Source organism: Podarcis vaucheri (assembly GCF_965113315.1).
Source record: "Podarcis vaucheri genome assembly, chromosome: 9".
In the NCBI taxonomy this organism is placed as follows: domain Eukaryota; kingdom Metazoa; phylum Chordata; class Lepidosauria; order Squamata; family Lacertidae; genus Podarcis; species Podarcis vaucheri.
In genome coordinates, this window is record NC_138767.1 from 16,545,187 (window position 1) to 16,564,137 (window position 18,951).

Here is an 18,951-nt window from a genome sequence, read left to right on the forward strand (position 1 = left end):
CCCTTTGCCTCTCATTCACACAAGTACTGGAAATGCAGGTGGTAGATTCAGGATGGTAAAAACAAAGTTATGTGCACTGCACAGAACTGATTAAACAGGATTCAGTTATGATCATGGATCATATGAAGACTTCTCACTTCAGAGAAGTTCCTATCTGACAGTCATGAGGCATGAAGTAAGTGCCAGATGAAATACTGATATTGGTACTTTTTCTTTGCTTTAAGCATGATGATCACCAGGAGAAAGAAGCTAAAGCAGAAAAAGAAAATGGGAAACCTGAAAAGGTATGCAAAGCTTCCTTTCTGCTGAATAGATCTGGGAAAGACAACATCCTATTGTGAGATGTGATTTATTTACAGTGGTACCTTGGTTCTCAAACTTAATCTGTTCCGGAAGTCCATTCCAAAACCAAAGTGTTCCAAAAGCAAGGCACACTTTCCCATAGCAAGTAATGCAAAATAGATTAATCCTTTCCAGACTTTTTAAAGCAATAACCCAAAAACAGCAATTTAACATGAATTTTCCTATCTAACAAGATCATTGATCCATAAAATGAAAGCAATAAACAATGTACTGCACTCACACAGTCAATCAGTAGCTGAACTGGGTTCCACAATGTCACACACCAAAAGAAAAAGAGCCACAAAAACGCAAAATAAATAGCAAAAACAGACAGACCTCAGCATAACACTCTAAACGGAAGTGTGGGGCTCGAAATCGGAAGCGTAACACTCAAAAAGGAGCACATTCAGCTTCCGAAAAAAGTTTGCAAACTGGAACATTTACTTCCAGGCTTGCCGAGTTGTTTGAGAACCAAGACGTTTGAGAACCAAGGTACGACTGTATTTTTTACACGTTAATATTTGGTATTTGTTATCAGGACCCTTTGACTTCAGCTGTAAGTGACAAGGCTGAAGAAGAAAAGGTAAGGAACCTAAAAGGACCCCGTGGCACACACCCCAGTCTCCAAGCAGCAAGAGATTCCATGGGACCCTGCACATAGCCAAGGTTCCGATCCCTTGGAGTGAAGGTCAATGGAGACTGTGGTGTCCTTAGGGCATATGGTTTCATATATACACATCTATACAACCTGAGCGTAAGATGGAGGGGCTCACAGCATGAACACCCCAACAGATCTTCCTTCTCCAGTTGGTTTGCAGGGAAGTCCCAAGCCACCATTTTAGGTCCAGCACAGATCAGCCATGTTTCTGTCTCTCTGAAAGACGATGTCATATTGTGAGATGCATTTTCCCCACACAAACTAATGTTTGATTTTTATTTTCAGGAGCATTCTTCTAAAGCTGAAGGCGACATACCCAAGGAAGAAAAGGTAAGGAACCAAAAGAGTTATTATTTCACAAAGGAACTGCTTTAACAGGTTTCTTCTACTCGATGCTAAACTCACAAATACAGGGTCACAGGTTAGGAAGAGACCCACAGCTATCATTCAGAGTGTCTCCCCCAAACCTATAACACACTGAACTAATATGAGAAAGAAAACATCATATTGTGTGATACGGTTTTTCACATACTGTACTAGTTTTTGATATTTGTTTTCAGGACCATCCTTCTAATGTTGGGAGCAGGAAAACCAAGGAAGATAAGGCAAGAAAACGAAAAGGATTCTATTTCACGACAACTGGGACATCCCTCCTCTTAGCGGTTTATAACTGCAATATTTCAGAATGGTTTCACGGGCTCAGTTACAGATCCCCCTTTCATTGTTAATGTTCTGATAGAGCCCATTTAATTGTTCAGCTTTGGGTTTTAAAGACGTGGATCAGATATCATGCCATACCATCACTTGGTACTTCATACATGAGTCTTGAGTCAATGTGCTTCTTGCCTCTACATCTCCCTGTACTCTCTCAAGCTCCAAGCTCCCAGCACTTCATAATTAGTCCAAAGCAGGCCAACGATAACTACTGCAACCTATATTTTGCCCATTTTCCATTTGCATTCAGGATCTCAGGAGCTAATGGGAGAGAAAGGCATATGGTTTGGTCCCCAAGCAGCCAACTATGAATTGGTGTTTGGTATGGGCCACCCCAGCCTTTGAAATTAGCAAACTGAACAGGCCTATAATGAATAAAACAGGCGTTCCAGCCACCAAATCGTTTATGTTTCCACCAAAAGGCTTTTTACTAAAACACAGCAGTATGTTGTGAACAGAGCCGGATTTACGTATAAGCTAAACAAGCGATAGCTTAGGGCCCCACTCTCTTGGGGGTGCTCCCCAAAATTTCACTATTAATATACCTCTTCTTAATTGTATTTCAGTTCAACAATTACTTTGATAAAATACATATTTTGTTATGTGCAAATGGCTTTAGATACCTATTAGGTCCATAAATTACCATATAGCATATATTCAACACAAAAAACAGCGACAATTTGTTGTTGACAAAAGACAGCAGGACATATAAAGGGCCCCAATGCATTCAGTAGCTTAGGGCTTCATCAAACCTAAATCCGTCCCTGGTTGTGAATGAAATATTGAAATATTAGGGCATGGCAGTTTCATTTTGAAGTATTGCTGATTTTTTTTTTTCTGTGTTTGAAGGATTCTGAAGATAAGCCTACTTCCAAGAGCACTCGGGCGCTAAAAACACCGGTGTGTGAAACATCCTCTCCACTGAAACAGAGACATTTCCCCCTTTGCCTCTCATTCACACAAGTACTGGAAATGCAGGTGGTAGACTCAGGATGGTCAAAACAAAGTTATGTGCACTGCACAGAACAAGCATATGAAATGAGCTATATCAGGTGGGTCGCTGGCTTAGAACAGCGGTGGAAAACCTGTGTCCAGCCACGTCCTGTTGGGCGCTGAGTTCCTACGCAGCACAGCCAAAATGGCCAGCAGCCAGACATGATGGGTGTTGAAGGGCAGCAATATCTGGTAGGCCAGCGCCAAGGGCCTTCTGGCGGTTCCCTCACTGTGAGAAGCGAAGTTACAGGGAAACAGGCAGAGGGCCTTCTTGGTAGTGGCACCCGGCCTGTGGAACACCCTCCCATCAGATTCAAGGAAATAAACAACTGTCTGGCTTTTAGAAGACATCTGAAGGCAGCCCTTTTTAGGGAAGTTTTTAATGACTGATGTTTTAATGTCTTTTTAATATTTTGTTGGAAGCCGCCCAGAGTGGCTGGGGAAACCCAGCCAGATGGGCAGGGTATAAATAAATTATTATTATTATTATTATTATTATTATTATTATTATTATTAAGGCCACAGGTTCCCTACCACTGGCTTAGAAATTGTTAAATGAGGATAAATCAATGGTGTGTCAGCCATGACAGCTAAATGGCAGCTCTATATTGTGCCAGTTGCTAATGGGTAAACAATCAAGGTGAGCTCTTGCCTTTGAGCCCTGTATGTTGGTCTCCTGGAAGCATCCAACTGGCCAATTTAAGGCTGCATCTACATTGATCTTCTAAACGTTAAACGTTATTAAATGTAACGTTTTATACCGCTTAATGACAGTTTTCCATCGCCGGTGACTCGCTGCTCTGCAGTGCCCTCTGGTGTCACATTTTAATAACATACTTTTAATGTTATAAAAGGGATGCGGGTGGCGCTGTGGGTTAAACCACAGAGCCTAGGACTTGCCGATCAGAAGGTTCCCCGCGACGGAAGTGAGCTCCCGTTGCTCAGTCCCTGCTCCTGACAACCTAGCAGTTCGAAAGCACATCAAAGTGCAAGTAGATAAATAAGTACCGCTCCAGTGGGAAGGTAAACGGTGTTTCCGTGCGCTGCTCTGGTTCGCCAGAAGTGGCTTAGTCATGCTGGCCACATGACCCAGAAGCTGTACGCCGGCTCCCTCAGCCAATAAAGCGAGATGAGCGCCGCAACCCCAGAGTCGGCCATGGCTGGACCTATTGGTCAGGGGTCCCTTTACCTTTACCTTTAACATTATAAACGACAAGTGTAGATCCGCCCTAAGACTCTTGATCTGACTCAGAAGGGCTCTTTATATTTATTACCATGGAATTCATGGAATATAATATTCCGCCCCAAACTAAATGTTTGAAACAACTTAACTCCTTATCAGTTCTATCAAAAGCATATTTAACTATGTTTTAATTAGCCAAATTTTAGTCTTTCGACTCTGTCTCTATTTTCTGACCAAAGTAACTGATGAACTGCTGAGATTTATTCCTATATTCAGCAGTATAATGCAGAACCTCAAAACATGCGCTGTAAACTGGCATAGAATGCTTCCTCCCTGGTGAACTACAGTGGGAAAGGCAACCTTCTGCAGAAAAGATAAATTATGACTGGGAGACCCCTTTGTTTCTGTAATGAAGTTACAGTCTTGTGTGGTAGAGAGAGCTTTAGCAGCTGAAAAGTTTCATTTTTGAATACTGATTTTGGTTCTCTTTCTGTGGCTCAGGATGCTGAAAATCAACCTGCTTCCAGGAATCTGGAAAAAGTTGGTCTGGTATGTAAAGCGTCATGGTCATTAAACTGCCCAAAGAAATGTAGCAGGAAAGTGTCATTATTGGTGGAATTATGAATTCTAACTTGCTAACAAAACAAATATTATTTGGAGCAATCACTTGACCAACAATCCAAGGAATTATGGCTAGACTTTTCCTTGCTATGGATACGATTTTATTGTTGATGTGGGCCATATGTGACAGCTAATACACTGCAACCCTAACCCCACTTACTTGAGAGTAAGCCCCATTTAATTCAATAGGACTTACTTCTGAGTGAACATGGTTAGGATTGTGCTGTTTGTTGCTACACTGCATACGGAACAAGAAGTGTGAAATCATCTGCCATCTTTCACCACCTAAGCAGTGATGCAGAAAACTAAGAGTAATCAGTCCAAAGAGGGGCCCATCAATAATTTTCCAATGAGAATATTGTGCTTTCATCAGGAGATATATGACTTTCTGCATTCTTGATTTTCAGAAATCATTTGCTTTGGACGTGAGAGAAGATGACCAGGAGGTGAGATGGCAGAATTCAATAAAGTCAAACGTTTGTCTTTTCTTGTTTAATTATTACAGTAGCAGCTTTCATTATGCATTCATCAGTTTTAGGTCGGATACCCCTTTCAATATTACCATTTACCGTATTTTTTGCACTATAAGACACACCCGACCATAAGACGCACCTAGTTTTAGAGGAGGAGAACAAGAAAAAAAATTCTCTCCCTCTCTGTGCAGCGCCTCTCCAGCACTAAAGAGGCGCTGCACAGAGAGAGAAGCAAAGTGAAGTCAAAACAGCAAGAGGGATCGCTGCTTTGACGATCCCTCTTGCTGTTCTGGCTTCTTGGATAGCTGCGCAGCCTGCATTCGCACCATAAGACTCACACACATTTCCCCTTACTTTTAAGGAGGGGGAAAGTGTGTCTTATAGAGCGAAAAATACGGTATGTTTCTTCTAATGTTTTTCTTTCTTTGCATTTTTTGAAGTAAAATAGTTCCTATAACTACAACTAATCCAGAATGTGGCAGCTAGACTGGTGACTGGGGGCGGCCACCGAGACCACATAACACCGGTCTTGAAAGACCTACATTGGCTCCCAGTACGTTTCCGAGCACAATTCAAAGTGCTGGTGTTGACCTTTGAAGCCCTAAACGGCCTCAGTCTGGTATACCTGAAGGAGCGTCTCCACCCCCATCGTTCTGCCCGGATGCTGAGGTCCAGCGCCGAGGGCCTTCTGGCAGTTCCCTCATTGCGAGAAGCAAAGCTACAGGGAACCAGGCAGAGGGCCTTCTTGGTAGTGGCGCCCGCCCTGTGGAACGCCCTTCCATCAGATGTCAAAGCGATAAATAACTACCTGACATTTAGAAGACATCTTAAGGCAGCCCTGTTCAGGGAAGTTTTTAATCTGTGATATTTTACTGTATTTTTGGTTTCTATGGAAGCCGCCCAGAGTGGCTGGGGAAACCCAGCCAGATGGGCGGGGTACAAATAATAAATTATTATTATTATTATTATTATTATTATTACTACTACTACTACTACTACTACTACTACTATCTGTATTGTAAGCATGTTCCCCCCAGAGCAGGAATAGGAACCTGACGTCTTCCAGATGTTGTTGGATAAATTATGACCCTCTGTTGCTTTTATTAAGTTCCACTCTTATGTGGCGGAGAGAACATTATGAATGGGAAAGTTTCATTCTGAATACAGTTTCTGGTTCTTTTTTGTAGGCTCAGGATGCTGAAAAGCATTCTGCTGTCAGACAACTGCAAGCTCTATTAGAAGATTTTCGGGTATGTAAAGTATCTTTGCTGTTGAATTCTCCAGACAAATATAGCAGGAAAGTATCCACAAGGTTCAGGGTCAGGAATTATGACTCCTAACATGATAACAAAAAATATAATAAAATTGGAGCAATAACTTGACCATTAATATGAGGAAATATAGCCAGATTTTTTTCCTTGCTATAGGTAGGATTTAATTGCTGGTGTGGCCCATATGTGACAACTACGAAGGCTCCAATCCTGACACCATTAACCTGGGATTAAGTTACACTGCATTCAGTAGAGCTTACTTCTGAGTGGGCAATTTTAGAATTGTGCTGTTTGTTACTATACTACATTCTGAACTAGAGGTGTAGACACTCCTGCCCTCTCACACCACCTAAGCACTGATGCAGAAATCTAAAGGTTGTTGTATAGATTAGTCATTTAGTCGTGTCTGACTCTTCGTGACCCCATGGACCAGAGCACGCCAGGCACTCCTGTCTTCCACTGCCTACCGCAGTTTGGTCAGACTCATGCTGGTAGCTTCAAGAACACTATCCAACCATCTCGTCCTCCGTCATCCCCTTCTCCTTGTGCCCTCCATCTTTCCCAACATCAGGGTCTTTTCCAGGGAGTCTTCTCTTCTCATGAGGTGGCCAAAGTATTGGAGCCTCAGCTTCACGATCTGTCCTTCCAGTGAGCACTCAGGGCTGGTTTCCTTAAGAATGGATAGGTTTCAGTCCAAATGGAGCCCTTTTCACATAAATCATTTTCAATCAGACAATTGTGCCGTTGTCAGGAGAAATAAGACTTTCCACACTACAGGTTTTCTCTGTCTTTTTGGTTCTTTTTATGTGCTCAGGATGCTGAAAACCACCCTGCTGTCAAACAACTGCAAGCTCCAGCAGAAGATTCTCAGGTATGTAAAGTTTCTTTGCTGTTGAACTCTCTGGAGAAGTATCCACAAGGTTCAGGGTCATCATTGGTAGAATTATGACTTCTGACACGAAAACCAGGGCCAGATTTAGACGAAGAGGGCCCTAGGCTACTCTTACTTGTGATGCCCCTCCCAAGCCCCTACACTCACAACTAGAAGAAAATGGAAGAGTGCTATAAACAAAATTGATTGAAGCCAAGGATATGACAGGTATTTAAAATTCTGTAATTCACAGTTTCTCCTCTAAAGGACATAAGGTACTATTGTTAAATACCATGGTGGTTTTTAAAAATGCATAAATGTTAAAATTAACACTGAAAAACTTTTGCAATAGCTGAACTTTGTAAACCTTTTGTGGAATAAACATTATTTTTTAGGAAAATGAAGTTGTAATGTTATTCTTAAAAATAAAAAACCACCTTGAGTTTACGGATTATATTGCCTGGGAAGTGTATATACCGTATCTTTCCATGTATAACACGTGTATAAGACAACCCCTTCTTTTAAACTTCAAAAATTTAGGAAAAAATATAGTCTTATACACAGAAAAATACGGTAATATGATCATGGTTACCTGACAGTGTGGCACTTTTAGAATCTACTTTATGTTTTCATTAAAAAGTCAGTTTTAAATTACATATTAAGAAGTAAACTACAACCATCAAATACAGTAAGACTAAAAATGTTTTTTTCTAGCCTTCCTCATAGCAAAATCATCCAAAACTTCATCAAAATTTGTTTGTCTAAGTTTGTCACTTTCAATGTACAAAATGCTCAGTGCAGGCAACCTCTCTTGAGACATTGTGGCCCTTAATTCATTTTTAATTCTTTTGCGTCTTGAAAAACTCCACTCTCCTGAGCAGTTAGTGACCATAAAGCTAAGAAATAGCCACAAGATTGTTTCCACATTAGCAAAGGCCAGCTGATTTTTTTCCTTGTATATAATTTGAGAAAGGTCTGTATGAGACAGAGAGTGCTCTTCTATAAGCCTATGGCTTTGTCTCACATACAGATGAAAGTGCAAAAAATTATCCAGAAGTTTCAGGTCAGTATCTTCTGGGTATGCTTCCATTAACAGTTCACTACCTTGCTGAATTTCTTGCTTAGATGCTGTCAGATTAGCAAGAATGGAAAACAATTGAGCAACATCACTGTACACAGTACTTCTTCTTTTTAAATTGGCTTCAAGCGCATCTAATATAGGAATTAAGGATTTTATCCTAAACTTAATTCTTGAAGAAAGTGCACCTAAGGCATCAGGAGGACTTTTTTTGCCATTTCTCCACTCTTTGTCTCCTTGTTTTGTAGTTAACATTTGGCAAGGTGGCTTTTGCTTGTTTCTCAAGCTCATCAAAATCTTCTCTTATTTTCCTTATAAAATCCAAAAAAAAAGTGAACTGTACAAACTTGCACAAGAACAGGTCTGATTTCTGAAGGGCTTTGCTGACCTTGTGAAAATGACCTAGCACACGGGTCCAAAGATGCAGCATAAACACAAATTCCAGTTCTTCCATCTTCTGCAAAAGATTATTAGCTTGAAGCCTGGTCTCCCCCTTCCCTTTAACGTCAGAGGACAGATGACTGAGGGCATTAGTGATAGCACTGTAACTTTCCCAAACAGCTTCTGTGGCTTTTGCGTGTGCGTTCCACCTAGTGTCTGACAAATATTTGGGCATTTTAGACTCAGGTCTGCCCATCTCTTTGTGGTTGATGAAAAGAAGGTGTAAATTTCATTGATAATGGCAAAACAGTTCTCTGCATCAAGGCAGCAATCCACAGCTCAACAGTAAAATGTGACTTTCTGCACTCTTTTGATTTTCAGAACTCACCTGCTTTGTACTTGACAGAGGTTGACCAAGAGGTAAGACGGCAACGTTTAATAAAGTTGGAACCTTCGCCTGTCATAGTTAATTATAAGCAGCTTCCACTATGTTTTGATTGTTTATAGGTAAGACCCCCTTCCAATAATATTGTTTATGTTTCTTCTAAGGGACGCGGGTGGTACTGTGGGTTAAACCACAGAGCCTAGGACTTGCCGATCAGAAGGTCGGCGGTTCGAATCCCCGTGACGGGGTGAGCTCCTGTTGCTCGGTCCCTGCTCCTGCCAACCTAGCAGTTCGAAAGCACGTCAAAGTGCAAGTAGATAAATAGGTACCGCTCCAGCGGGAAGGTAAACGGCGTTTCCGTGCCCTTCTGGTTCACCGGAAGCGGCTTAGTCATGCTGGCCACATGACCCAGAAGCTGTACGTCGGTTCCCTCAGCCAATAAAGCGAGATGAGCGCCGAAACCCCAGAGGCAGTCATGACTGGAGCTAATGGTCAGGGGTCCCTTTACCTTTATGCTTCTTCTGATGGTCTTTTTTAATCACATTTTTGAATTTTTTGAATTTTAAATGTTTGGTCATGGGTTGTCAGAATGTTTTCATCTATGGCAGGGATGAGAACCTGTTGCCCTCATGCTGTGGTTGGACCACAGTTCCCATCATCCTTCACCATTGATCCAGATGCTGGGCTTGGTGGGAGTTGAAATCCAACAACATCTGGAGAGCCACAGGTTCCCCATTCCTTATCTAGAGTCCAGAATAGTTAATACGCCAATCTTAATGGACAGTTCACACTTTACATGAGGACAAGTATAAGATAAAACACATTATGAGTGGGACAGCTCTCTGTTGCTTTTATGAAGTTGCCCATTTGTGTGGTGGGGAGAGCATTACAAATGGAAAACTTTTGAATATCGATTTTTGTTCCTTTTTTTTCTTCGGCTCAGGATGCTGAAAGTCAACCTGTTTTCAAACAACTGCAGTCCCCTGCAGAAGCTTCTCAGGTATGTAAAGTTTCTTTGCCAGTGAACTATCTGGAGAAACGCAGAAGGAAAGTAACCACAAGGTCTTCAGGGTCATCTATGGTGGAGTTTTTGTTTTTTTAAAAATGATATTTATTGAGAATTTAAAATTACAAAGGGGAAAAAAGAAAAAGAAAAAAGAAAAAAAGAAAAAAGACATTAAACAATACAAGTCAATAAAAAGAAAAGAGAGAGCAAAACACACAATACATCAAAGCCAAAAACAAAGGCAAACAAAAAATTTAAAACAAATCCAATATTCCCAAATCTTTATCTTTCATTATCTTGTTTCATCGACCTCCTCACACCTCCCTTTTTTGTATTCTAGTTATTAATTATCTCAGCAAATCCTTTCCATCTTTCACTATGTTCTGTCATTAAATTATCTTAATTTATTTTAACCTTATCTTGCCATAAAAAGCCCTAAAGCTTAAAACTTATTTGTACATAACTCCTTATAGCATTTCTACTAAAGCCAAATAGTTTCATTCCAACATTTTTTCTAACACTCATTAATTTTACAATATTTCTCTAAATGAATTTTTAAACTTTCTTCCAATCTTCATCCACCATCTCTTCTTCCTGGTCTCGGGTTCTGTCAGTCCTTTCTATCCATTCCATTTAATCCATCAACCTGGTGATCTTCTATCCGAGGCTCTTAACTCTTTTCCATGTCCCTTCTGCAGGTCTTCTTCATATTTATACCTGCACCTTACTTTGTCTTCTGCTGATCTTGTTCTTAGTTTCCTTCCTTTATCACTGAGGAGTAGATCTCGGGGAGACTCCAACCTAACAGTATCTTTATCCCTTCTCGACAGGTCGGCCCATTCTCCATAGTCAGCACTAAAATCCAAAAGATATTTCAAGGCATGTTTCAAAGTCCCTCCAAAGTTAAAGGCCCCCACAACTCCAGACTCCCCCTGGCGCAAAACCAGATCCCAGAAGCCAGAACAGCCCTGCATAGGGGGATCTATCCAATTTCCCATCTCCAATCCAAACGAGACTCCATCTCTCCAAATCTGACTTTCTCTAGGTTCGGTCATCAAAAACAACAGCTTATGTTCCTGCAAAGCCTCGGCTCTCTCCACATGTATTTCTTGAGGTTTAACAGCAACCTTCTCCTTTGTCTTCTGCACAACTTGCCCTGTCAAAGCAGATTCCTGGGTCGGTTCCTGAGTGGTTTCTATATAGGTATTCACTGTTTGTCCAAAATTATTAACTGCAACAGTCATCAAATCCATCTTCTCATGTAGCTGTTCCAATAAAGCGCTTGTCTTGCAAAAAGCAATCACTAAGGCTTCTTCTGGGCACATTCTTGTTCAAGGTCAATGTCTGGTTCTCACGATCTTTAATCTCTACAGCTGGAGAATTCCCCAGATCGACTCCAACAACAGTTTTCAAAGCTCCCTCTAGGGGAAACAATTTCTGTTTGTATCCATCCTTTTAAAAGCAGATCCAGCAACAAAATTACTTTCTTTTTCAAATATTTTGTTCCTTTTAAATGCAAAAGGAAACATTGGAATCAATATGTTTCTCTTTTTTTAACTATCTATCAGCAAACGTTTTATTCACAGTCAATGGACTTTCCCAAAACGTCTGTCTTCCTAGCAACCTGTTCCCAGGTTCAAGGCGGTGGAAATTTATCTTTCTTTACTCTCTCTCCTGCAGGCTTGAACAATCTAAGATTTCCCCCCTCTTCTCCTGCTTCCAAGGGGGGTTTAGTAGTTTCAGCCGATGGAGATTTAGTTCTTTACAAAAGTCTTTCCAGACTTTAGCTTGCAATGTCTTTGCTTCAATCTATTTACAAAAGCGGAAGGCGGACTTCCTGTTTAGAACCTTCCCGCTTCGGTGCCAAATTAAGATATTTCATAGTCCAATTTTCCGTTCTACTCACGGGTAGTTGTTTAAAGTCCAATTGTCCACAGGAAAAAGTCAGCGCTCTCCGGCAACAGCAATGCGGCTTCACTCCGTGAAAAGAGCAGTCGATTCGAAGCACCGCGCCGCTCACCCCACGTCGCTCCGGATCCCCGAAACCGGGTTTCCCCGCAAGTAGGGGAGGCGCAAAAGGTGACTGCCGAATCCCACGTCCACAGGCTTCTCCCGCCTGTGGTTTTTGATGGGTCTCTGCCTCGCCGTGGCGGTCCAGACCCTAATTTCCATGAAGCGGATTCCTCCCGATCAGAGGAAATCCACCATTGCCGGAGGCGCTAACCCGGAAGTCCCACCAATGGTGGAGTTATGACTTCTAACATGATAACAAACAAGCAAACAAATATTTGAAGCAATAGCTATGGCAAGACTTTTCCTTGCTGTGATCTTATGACTTGATGATGTGGGCCATATCTAAGCAGTGGTGCAGAAATCTAAGAGCAATCAGTCCAAATGAGGGCCCTTTCCACATAAATCTTTTTAAATCAGAAAACTGTGCACTTGTCAGGAGAAATATGACTTTCCACACTCTTCCTTTTCAGAACTCACCTGCTTTGGACTTGACAGAGGTTGACCAAGAGGTATGATGGCAGCATTTAATAAACTTGGAACTTTCCCCTTTCGTAGTTAATTAGAAGCAGCTTCCATTATGCTTTGATTGTCTTTAGGCAAGACACTACTTTCAGTACAGTGGTACCTCGGGTTAAGAACTTAATTTGTTCTGGAGGTCTGTTCTTAACCTGAAACTGTTCTTAACCTGAGGTACCACTTTAGCTAATGGGGGCTCCTGCTGCCGCTGCGCCGCCACTGCACAATTTCTGTTCTCATCCTGAAGCAAAGTTCTTAACCTGAGGTAATATTTCTGGGTTAGCGGAGTCAGTAACCTGAAGCGTATGTAACCTGAAGTGTATGTAACCCGAGGTACCACTGTAGTTTCATTTACATTTCCTCCAGCACCTTATTAAATAAATATTTTTTGCAGTAAAATAGTGTAGGAATGTTTCCATCTAGAGCCAGGATGGTGAATCTGTGGCCCTCCTGCTGCTGTTGGACTACAAGTCCCATCATCCTTGACCATTGACCTTGCTGTTGGGCCTGATGGGAACTGGAATCCAACAACTTAGGGAAGGCCACAGGTTCCCCCTTACTTATCAAGAATTTACAAAATCTAATAGATCAGCCTTATTCTCCACTTCATGCATGATGACAAATGACGATTTTGGCACTTCACAGGAAGTCTTATAGGATTGTGCTGTTTGTTACTACACTACACACTGAACTAGATGTATGGACCCATTTGTCATCTAAGCAGTGAGGCAATCAATCAAAATAGGGGCCCTTTCCACATAAATCATTTTTAATCAGAAAATTGTGCTTTTGCGAGGAGAAACTGACTTTCTTCTGCACTCCTGATTTTCAGAATTCACCTGCTTCGGACACCAGAGAGGATGACCAAGAGGTAAAATGGCAGCATTTAATAAAGTTGAAACTTTCCCTTTCCTTATATATTAGCAGCTTTAATTATGCTTTCATCGGTTTTAGGTTGGATACCCCATTAAATATTGCTGTTTATGTTTCTTCTAATGATGTTTTTTATCACATTTTTGGAAGTAAAAAGGTTCCTATCTGAGTTGTAAGCAGGGGTTTTTTTCAGCCTGAATTCACTGGCACAGAGTTCTCTGGTGGCCACGATTGCCCTTTTAAGGTAACAAGGGAGGCATTCATAGTGAGTTCCGGCACCCCTTTTTCTAGAAAAATAGCACTGGTTGTAAGAATGGTTCCCCACAGAGCAGGGACAGGAACCTGTGCTCTTCCAGCTGTGGTTAGATAAACCATGACCCTCTGTTGCTTTTATTAAGTTCTGCACTGATGTGGTGGAAAAAATACAGGTTTTGGTTCTTTTTCTATGCCCAGGATGCTGAAAACCACCCTGCTGTCAAACAGCTGCAAGCTCCAGCAGAAGATTCTCAGGTATGTAAAGTTTCTTTGCTGTTCAACTCTCCGGAGAAATATAGCAAAAAAGTATCCACAAGGTTCAGGGTCATCATTGGTAGAATTATGACTTCTAACATGATAACAAAACATATAAATATTGGGAGCAATAACATGACTAGTGATATGAAGAAATATGGCAATACCTTTCTTTGCTATGGATAGGAGTTATTTGCTGATGTGATAGCTAAAAAAAAGTCCTGACCCCATTGACCTGGGAGTAAGCCATACAAATCATTTTTAACAAGACAATTGTGCTGTTAAAATCCACTCTCTTGATTTTCTGAACTCATCTGCTTTGGACTTGACAGAGGTTGACAAAGAGGTAATACGGCAACATTTAATGAAGTTGGGACTTTCCCTTTTCGTATTTAAATATAAGAAGCTTGCATTATGCTTAGATTGGTTTTAGGCAAGACACTGCTTTCAGTATTATCATTTACATTTTTCCAAACACTTCTTCTCCTTCCATTTTTTTGAAGTAAAATACTAGCAGGAATGCTTCCCTCTAGATCAGGGATGGGGAGTTTTTTGCCCCCCAGCTGTTGTTGGACTACAGTTCCCATCTGCCTTGACCATTGATGGTGATGCTTCTCCTGATGTCAGTTGGAATCTAACATCTTATCTAGTAACTTATCACACTGAGGTTTTACAGAATGGACTATGGTTAAGTTGCTACTGCAATCAATCAACTTGACATGAACACATTTTTGTTCAAAGGTTTTATTATGTTTCTATCGGTGAAGATACGATGCCACACATACAAGAATATTGTTTTTTTATTATTTCAGAGTTCTCTCTTTGATGTCAGGGCTGGCACTCATGCACAACTGTAACATTCAGTATACAGTCGTACCTTGGAAGTCAAACGGAATCCATTCTGGAAATCCATTCAATTTCCAAAATGTTCGAAAACCAAAGTGCACCTTCTGATTGGCTGCAGGAAGTCCTGCAACCAATTAGAAGCCCCATTGAATGTTCGGCTTCCAAAAATAGTTCACAAACCGGAACAGTCACTTCCGGGTTTGCGGCGTTCGTGAGCCAAAACATTTGACTTGCCAGATGTTAGTCAACCAAGGTACGACTGTATTTGGGTTTTTCCAACTTAACCAATGTGTTGTTTGACCTTTTCACTGTTTCAGGCGGCCTTGTCATTGACATAGCTTTTTAACATTATCCATTTTGCTTTTTCAGAGTGCTCCTTCTTCGGATGAAGCTGTAGAGAAGATTGAACCACAAGTAAGCTTTCTTATAGAGAATTGTACAGTGAGTGTGTGATGCTATGAATAACGTGTTCATGAGTAACTTACAGGATTAGTTGTCAAGGTCTTTAGCAGATACAAAACAGAGCAGACCATGGTTTACAAATTGGGAACTAACCTTGTGCATGTGCACTCCTTTTTCTCTCCTTCCCCTCTAAATAAAAATTCCCTTCCTTGCCTTTGCTGATTACTGCTGGTGCACCAATGCTAACCAGGTTTAACACTAACCATGGTTCCCTTAGAAACACATAAGCACATGCACACACACAGAATTTGAAGTTGCTTTGTACAGTGTCAGATCATTGGTCAACCTAGCACACTATTGTCTACAAAGACTAGTAGTGACTCACCAAAATTTTGGATAGCTTTTTCTCCCAGCCCTACCTGGAGATGCCTAGGATTGAATCTGGGACTAGAGCTGGTGGAGAAATCCATTCCCATTCCCATTTAAAGGCAAGCCTCCTTAATTCATACTTTCCAACACAATACATGACCTGAAACAGAGCAATCTTTTGAAATTCACACTTCTCTGAATTTTGTGACCCCAGCCAAGTAAGGTGTATAAAAATGCATATACAGTGTGCTTAAAAATGCATATATTCAGTGCTTTTTTCTTTTAAAAAAATGTTTAGGGGTACTCTCATTTTCCTACTCATATTGAAATATTGCCCCTCAATGAAGCCAAACTGAATTCACAAAATGTTTAGGGGTATGCATACCTCTGCATCCCCCTATGCAAAACCAGTAATATACTAATGAACTCCAGTCCTTCCCTAATGGTTTGAAATTAGTTTGCAACCATGATTACGAGAGAAAGCAGTTCACATTAACTATAGTGTCCTTGGAACTCTAAACCACCTTTAACCCTCTTTCCTGACAAGAGAAAGGGAGTTGCTTTAAAAAGGGCAGCACCAAAGTTTTGCATCTGGCAGAACTCTACAGATATAACAGTAATATACTGGGTTGCTGTTGTTTTGTTACAGATATCCTTTTTAACAGAAGAAAACAATAACGTTGCTGAGCAACAGGTAAAAATTACAACATAGAAATCTGCCCTGCTTCAGTTAGTTCATTATAAGCATCACTTTGGCATTGGCTGTGAGAATGCCAATAGTCAGTATGGCTAAAGTTTAGCCCTCTGCTGGTTTTAGCTTTTTGAGATAAAGTATTATTAACTATAGAAGCACAAATTTAAGTATCCTAAGATTTTAAATGACTGCTTTAAGCATACACACACACTGGGTAGCTCAGCGATAACTGCTATAACAAATTATGCAAATTTAGAAATTCTAGGCAATAGAATATTCTTAGCTTACTTTCCTCCAGAGGTGCACCTTAATGATCACAACTACAGGTAGACTTTAGCCCATCAGGCTTCAACTGGTGGGTCACGGCTTCTAAGTCATCACGCTCTTCGTGTTGACTGTTTAATTTATTAGCAGTAAATGCATTCTAGTAGTTCAACCATTGGTTTTAGGAGAGATGCTCATTTCTTGCCTTGTGTGCCATCACAGCAGTTTTTGTTGATTGCATGATTGTATGTGTAAGTCAGTATCTGAGGATTTCATAGAATCATAGAATTCTATAAATTCTTTAACTTTTCACGGTCAGAATTTGTGGGGGGAAGTGTGGTTTATATTTGGGGCAATATGGTAATTTTATTATATTTTTGACAGGTCTTTGATGAAAGTGAACCGTCAGCCGATGTCCTCGGGGATTTCCAGGACAGTGAGGAAGCTGAAGTTTGAAGTGTAGAAGTCTAATATGAAACCTGTGCCTCTAAAATAACTACTATCATCAGAGGTCTTTGAAACTGCCTAGCATTGACAATGAAATTTCTACTTACTACTTTTAACATTAAAATGTGGACAGAAATCAGTAATATTCTTTTTCTCATCTAGGCAGATGGGAAACTTGTTTTCACGTCAACATTTATTTTCAAGAATGAGTTTGATTTCAGTTAGTAAAGATCCAAATACAACAGGCTTTGTTATATAAACAAATTGAAGCCTTTTAGTTCTCATTTCCACTAAAGCAATGCAAGCCTTTCTGTGTAGCTCATTCTCATTTTCATCATAAAAAGAAAAAGAAAAACCCAGAGAGTCTTCTATGTGATTCACATTTAATGATTTTAACACTTGAAATAAAATGCTATCTAAATGAGCAGTGTTGTCTATTTTCCAAAGTACACCAAAACACACTCAGGCATGTTGATCTGTTTAAAAACACAAAAAACACCAACCAGCAGGCCAGCAACCATCAACTGAAACTGGGGACCAAAGAATGTGAGACTTGGCATTAACGGAAAACATCGAACATAAGAAACATGAAAGCAAGTTAGTTAAATTGGACCCTTTTTAGTAACAGTCTCTCCCTCGGGAGGTTGTGGACTCTCCTTTGGAGGATTTTAAGCAGAGGTTGGATGGCCATCTGCTATGGATGCTTTAGCTGAGATCCCCGCATTGCAGGGGTTGGACTTGATATAGAAAAAATAGGGATGGTTGGCTTTCGCTGCCCAACTCCCCAAGGGACTGAGTCCCCTAAGTCCATGATCGGTCAGAGATGAATGGATGGAGGCAGGATGGAGGGAAAGCAAGGCAGATCTTTATTTTTCTGTTGCGACAGAGTTTCCTCCCCTCCTCGGAAGGAGGCATGAGAGACCCAGAACCAAGAAGAAACATCTCTTTTAAGGGTTTAGCATTCTGGCGTGGAGAAGAAGGACACCCCCTGTACTGTACAGTTAGAAATTATATCACACGTAAGGTGGGGTTACTTCCCTTCAGGAACTTCCCTGATTGCTATCTGCCTACCTGTTCTCTGGCAAGGGGGATTAAGAAGGCAGAGGAAATATTGAGAGTGTGGTTTCCAACATGGGGCACACACCCCACAGAGGAGCAATTCGATTTTTAAGGGGGACAATTCAAGAATGAATTATTAACAGTTAATGGCCTTTTGGCTTCCTCCACGTGAACAGGAGTTCACTTTTTGAATAATAAGAATTATATGCCACAGATGGGGACATCAGGATTTTAGAGATGCTTAGGTGGGGGCACAGCCAAAGAAAGGTTGGGAACCACTGATTTAGAGTTTTTAGGGAGAGCCAAGATGGCTTTTGAATTGCTCTCCTGTACTGTTTTAATGTGGTTTATATACCTATGTGTGTGTGTTCACATTGTGCAATTATCAAAACTTAATTCTGTATCTGAGAATTCTATAACAGACTAGAGCAGGGGTGTCCAGCAGGTCTATTGCGATCTACCGGTTGATTGCGGGGCGTCCCTGGTCGACCGTGTGATCCTGATCGGTCACCCCCAAAAACAAAGCACAAACTCAACAACTTTGGGTCTTCCTCTCCCAAAAAAAATCTCAACAGCTTTGGTCAATACAATGGGTAGATCACTGCCAGTTGCTGTTTTTTAGCAGGAGCAGATCGCAGTCTCTTGGAAATTGAAAAATCCCTGGACTAGAGGAACCTTGGAAAGGGATCCCCCGGGGTAATCCTAATCGGAGGCGAGGACGGGGCTGTGTCGGCAGCTCAAATTGCAGAAAAAGAGAGACCAAAACAAAACAAAACTCCTATTGGATTCGGAAGGAGCCGCAGGAAGTCCGGGCTGTCCGGGGAGCGCAGCTCTTCCCCTCCCCGCAGCTTCCCGGCCAAGAGACACACGCAGCCCGGCCTGCCCGCTTGCTTCCCCCTGCCAGGCGGCGCGCTGTGGGCGGGGATGGGGGGCTGGAAGGCGGGCGGTGGAGGAGGCGAAGGCGCTCCCTTCCCGCGCCTGA

At 41.4% G+C, this 18,951-nt stretch overlaps 1 protein-coding gene across 1 annotated transcript; it reads left to right on the forward strand.

The window, feature by feature from the left end:
- Nucleotides 1-163: 163 nt before the first annotated feature.
- Nucleotides 164-17,335, forward strand: LOC309541067 (uncharacterized protein; the record flags this gene model as incomplete). Its single annotated transcript, XM_082238476.1, has 18 exons — nt 164-175; nt 225-284; nt 881-925; nt 1,286-1,330; nt 1,561-1,605; nt 2,564-2,614; nt 4,392-4,439; nt 4,919-4,957; nt 6,172-6,234; nt 7,070-7,126; nt 8,967-9,005; nt 9,914-9,970; nt 12,460-12,498; nt 13,338-13,376; nt 13,832-13,888; nt 15,104-15,148; nt 16,155-16,199; nt 16,848-17,335. The coding sequence occupies 18 exons, from the start codon at nt 164-166 to the stop codon at nt 16,917-16,919; spliced, it is 858 nt and encodes a 285-aa protein (XP_082094602.1). The 3' UTR covers nt 16,920-17,335.
- Between the last annotated feature and the right edge of the window lie 1,616 nt (nt 17,336-18,951).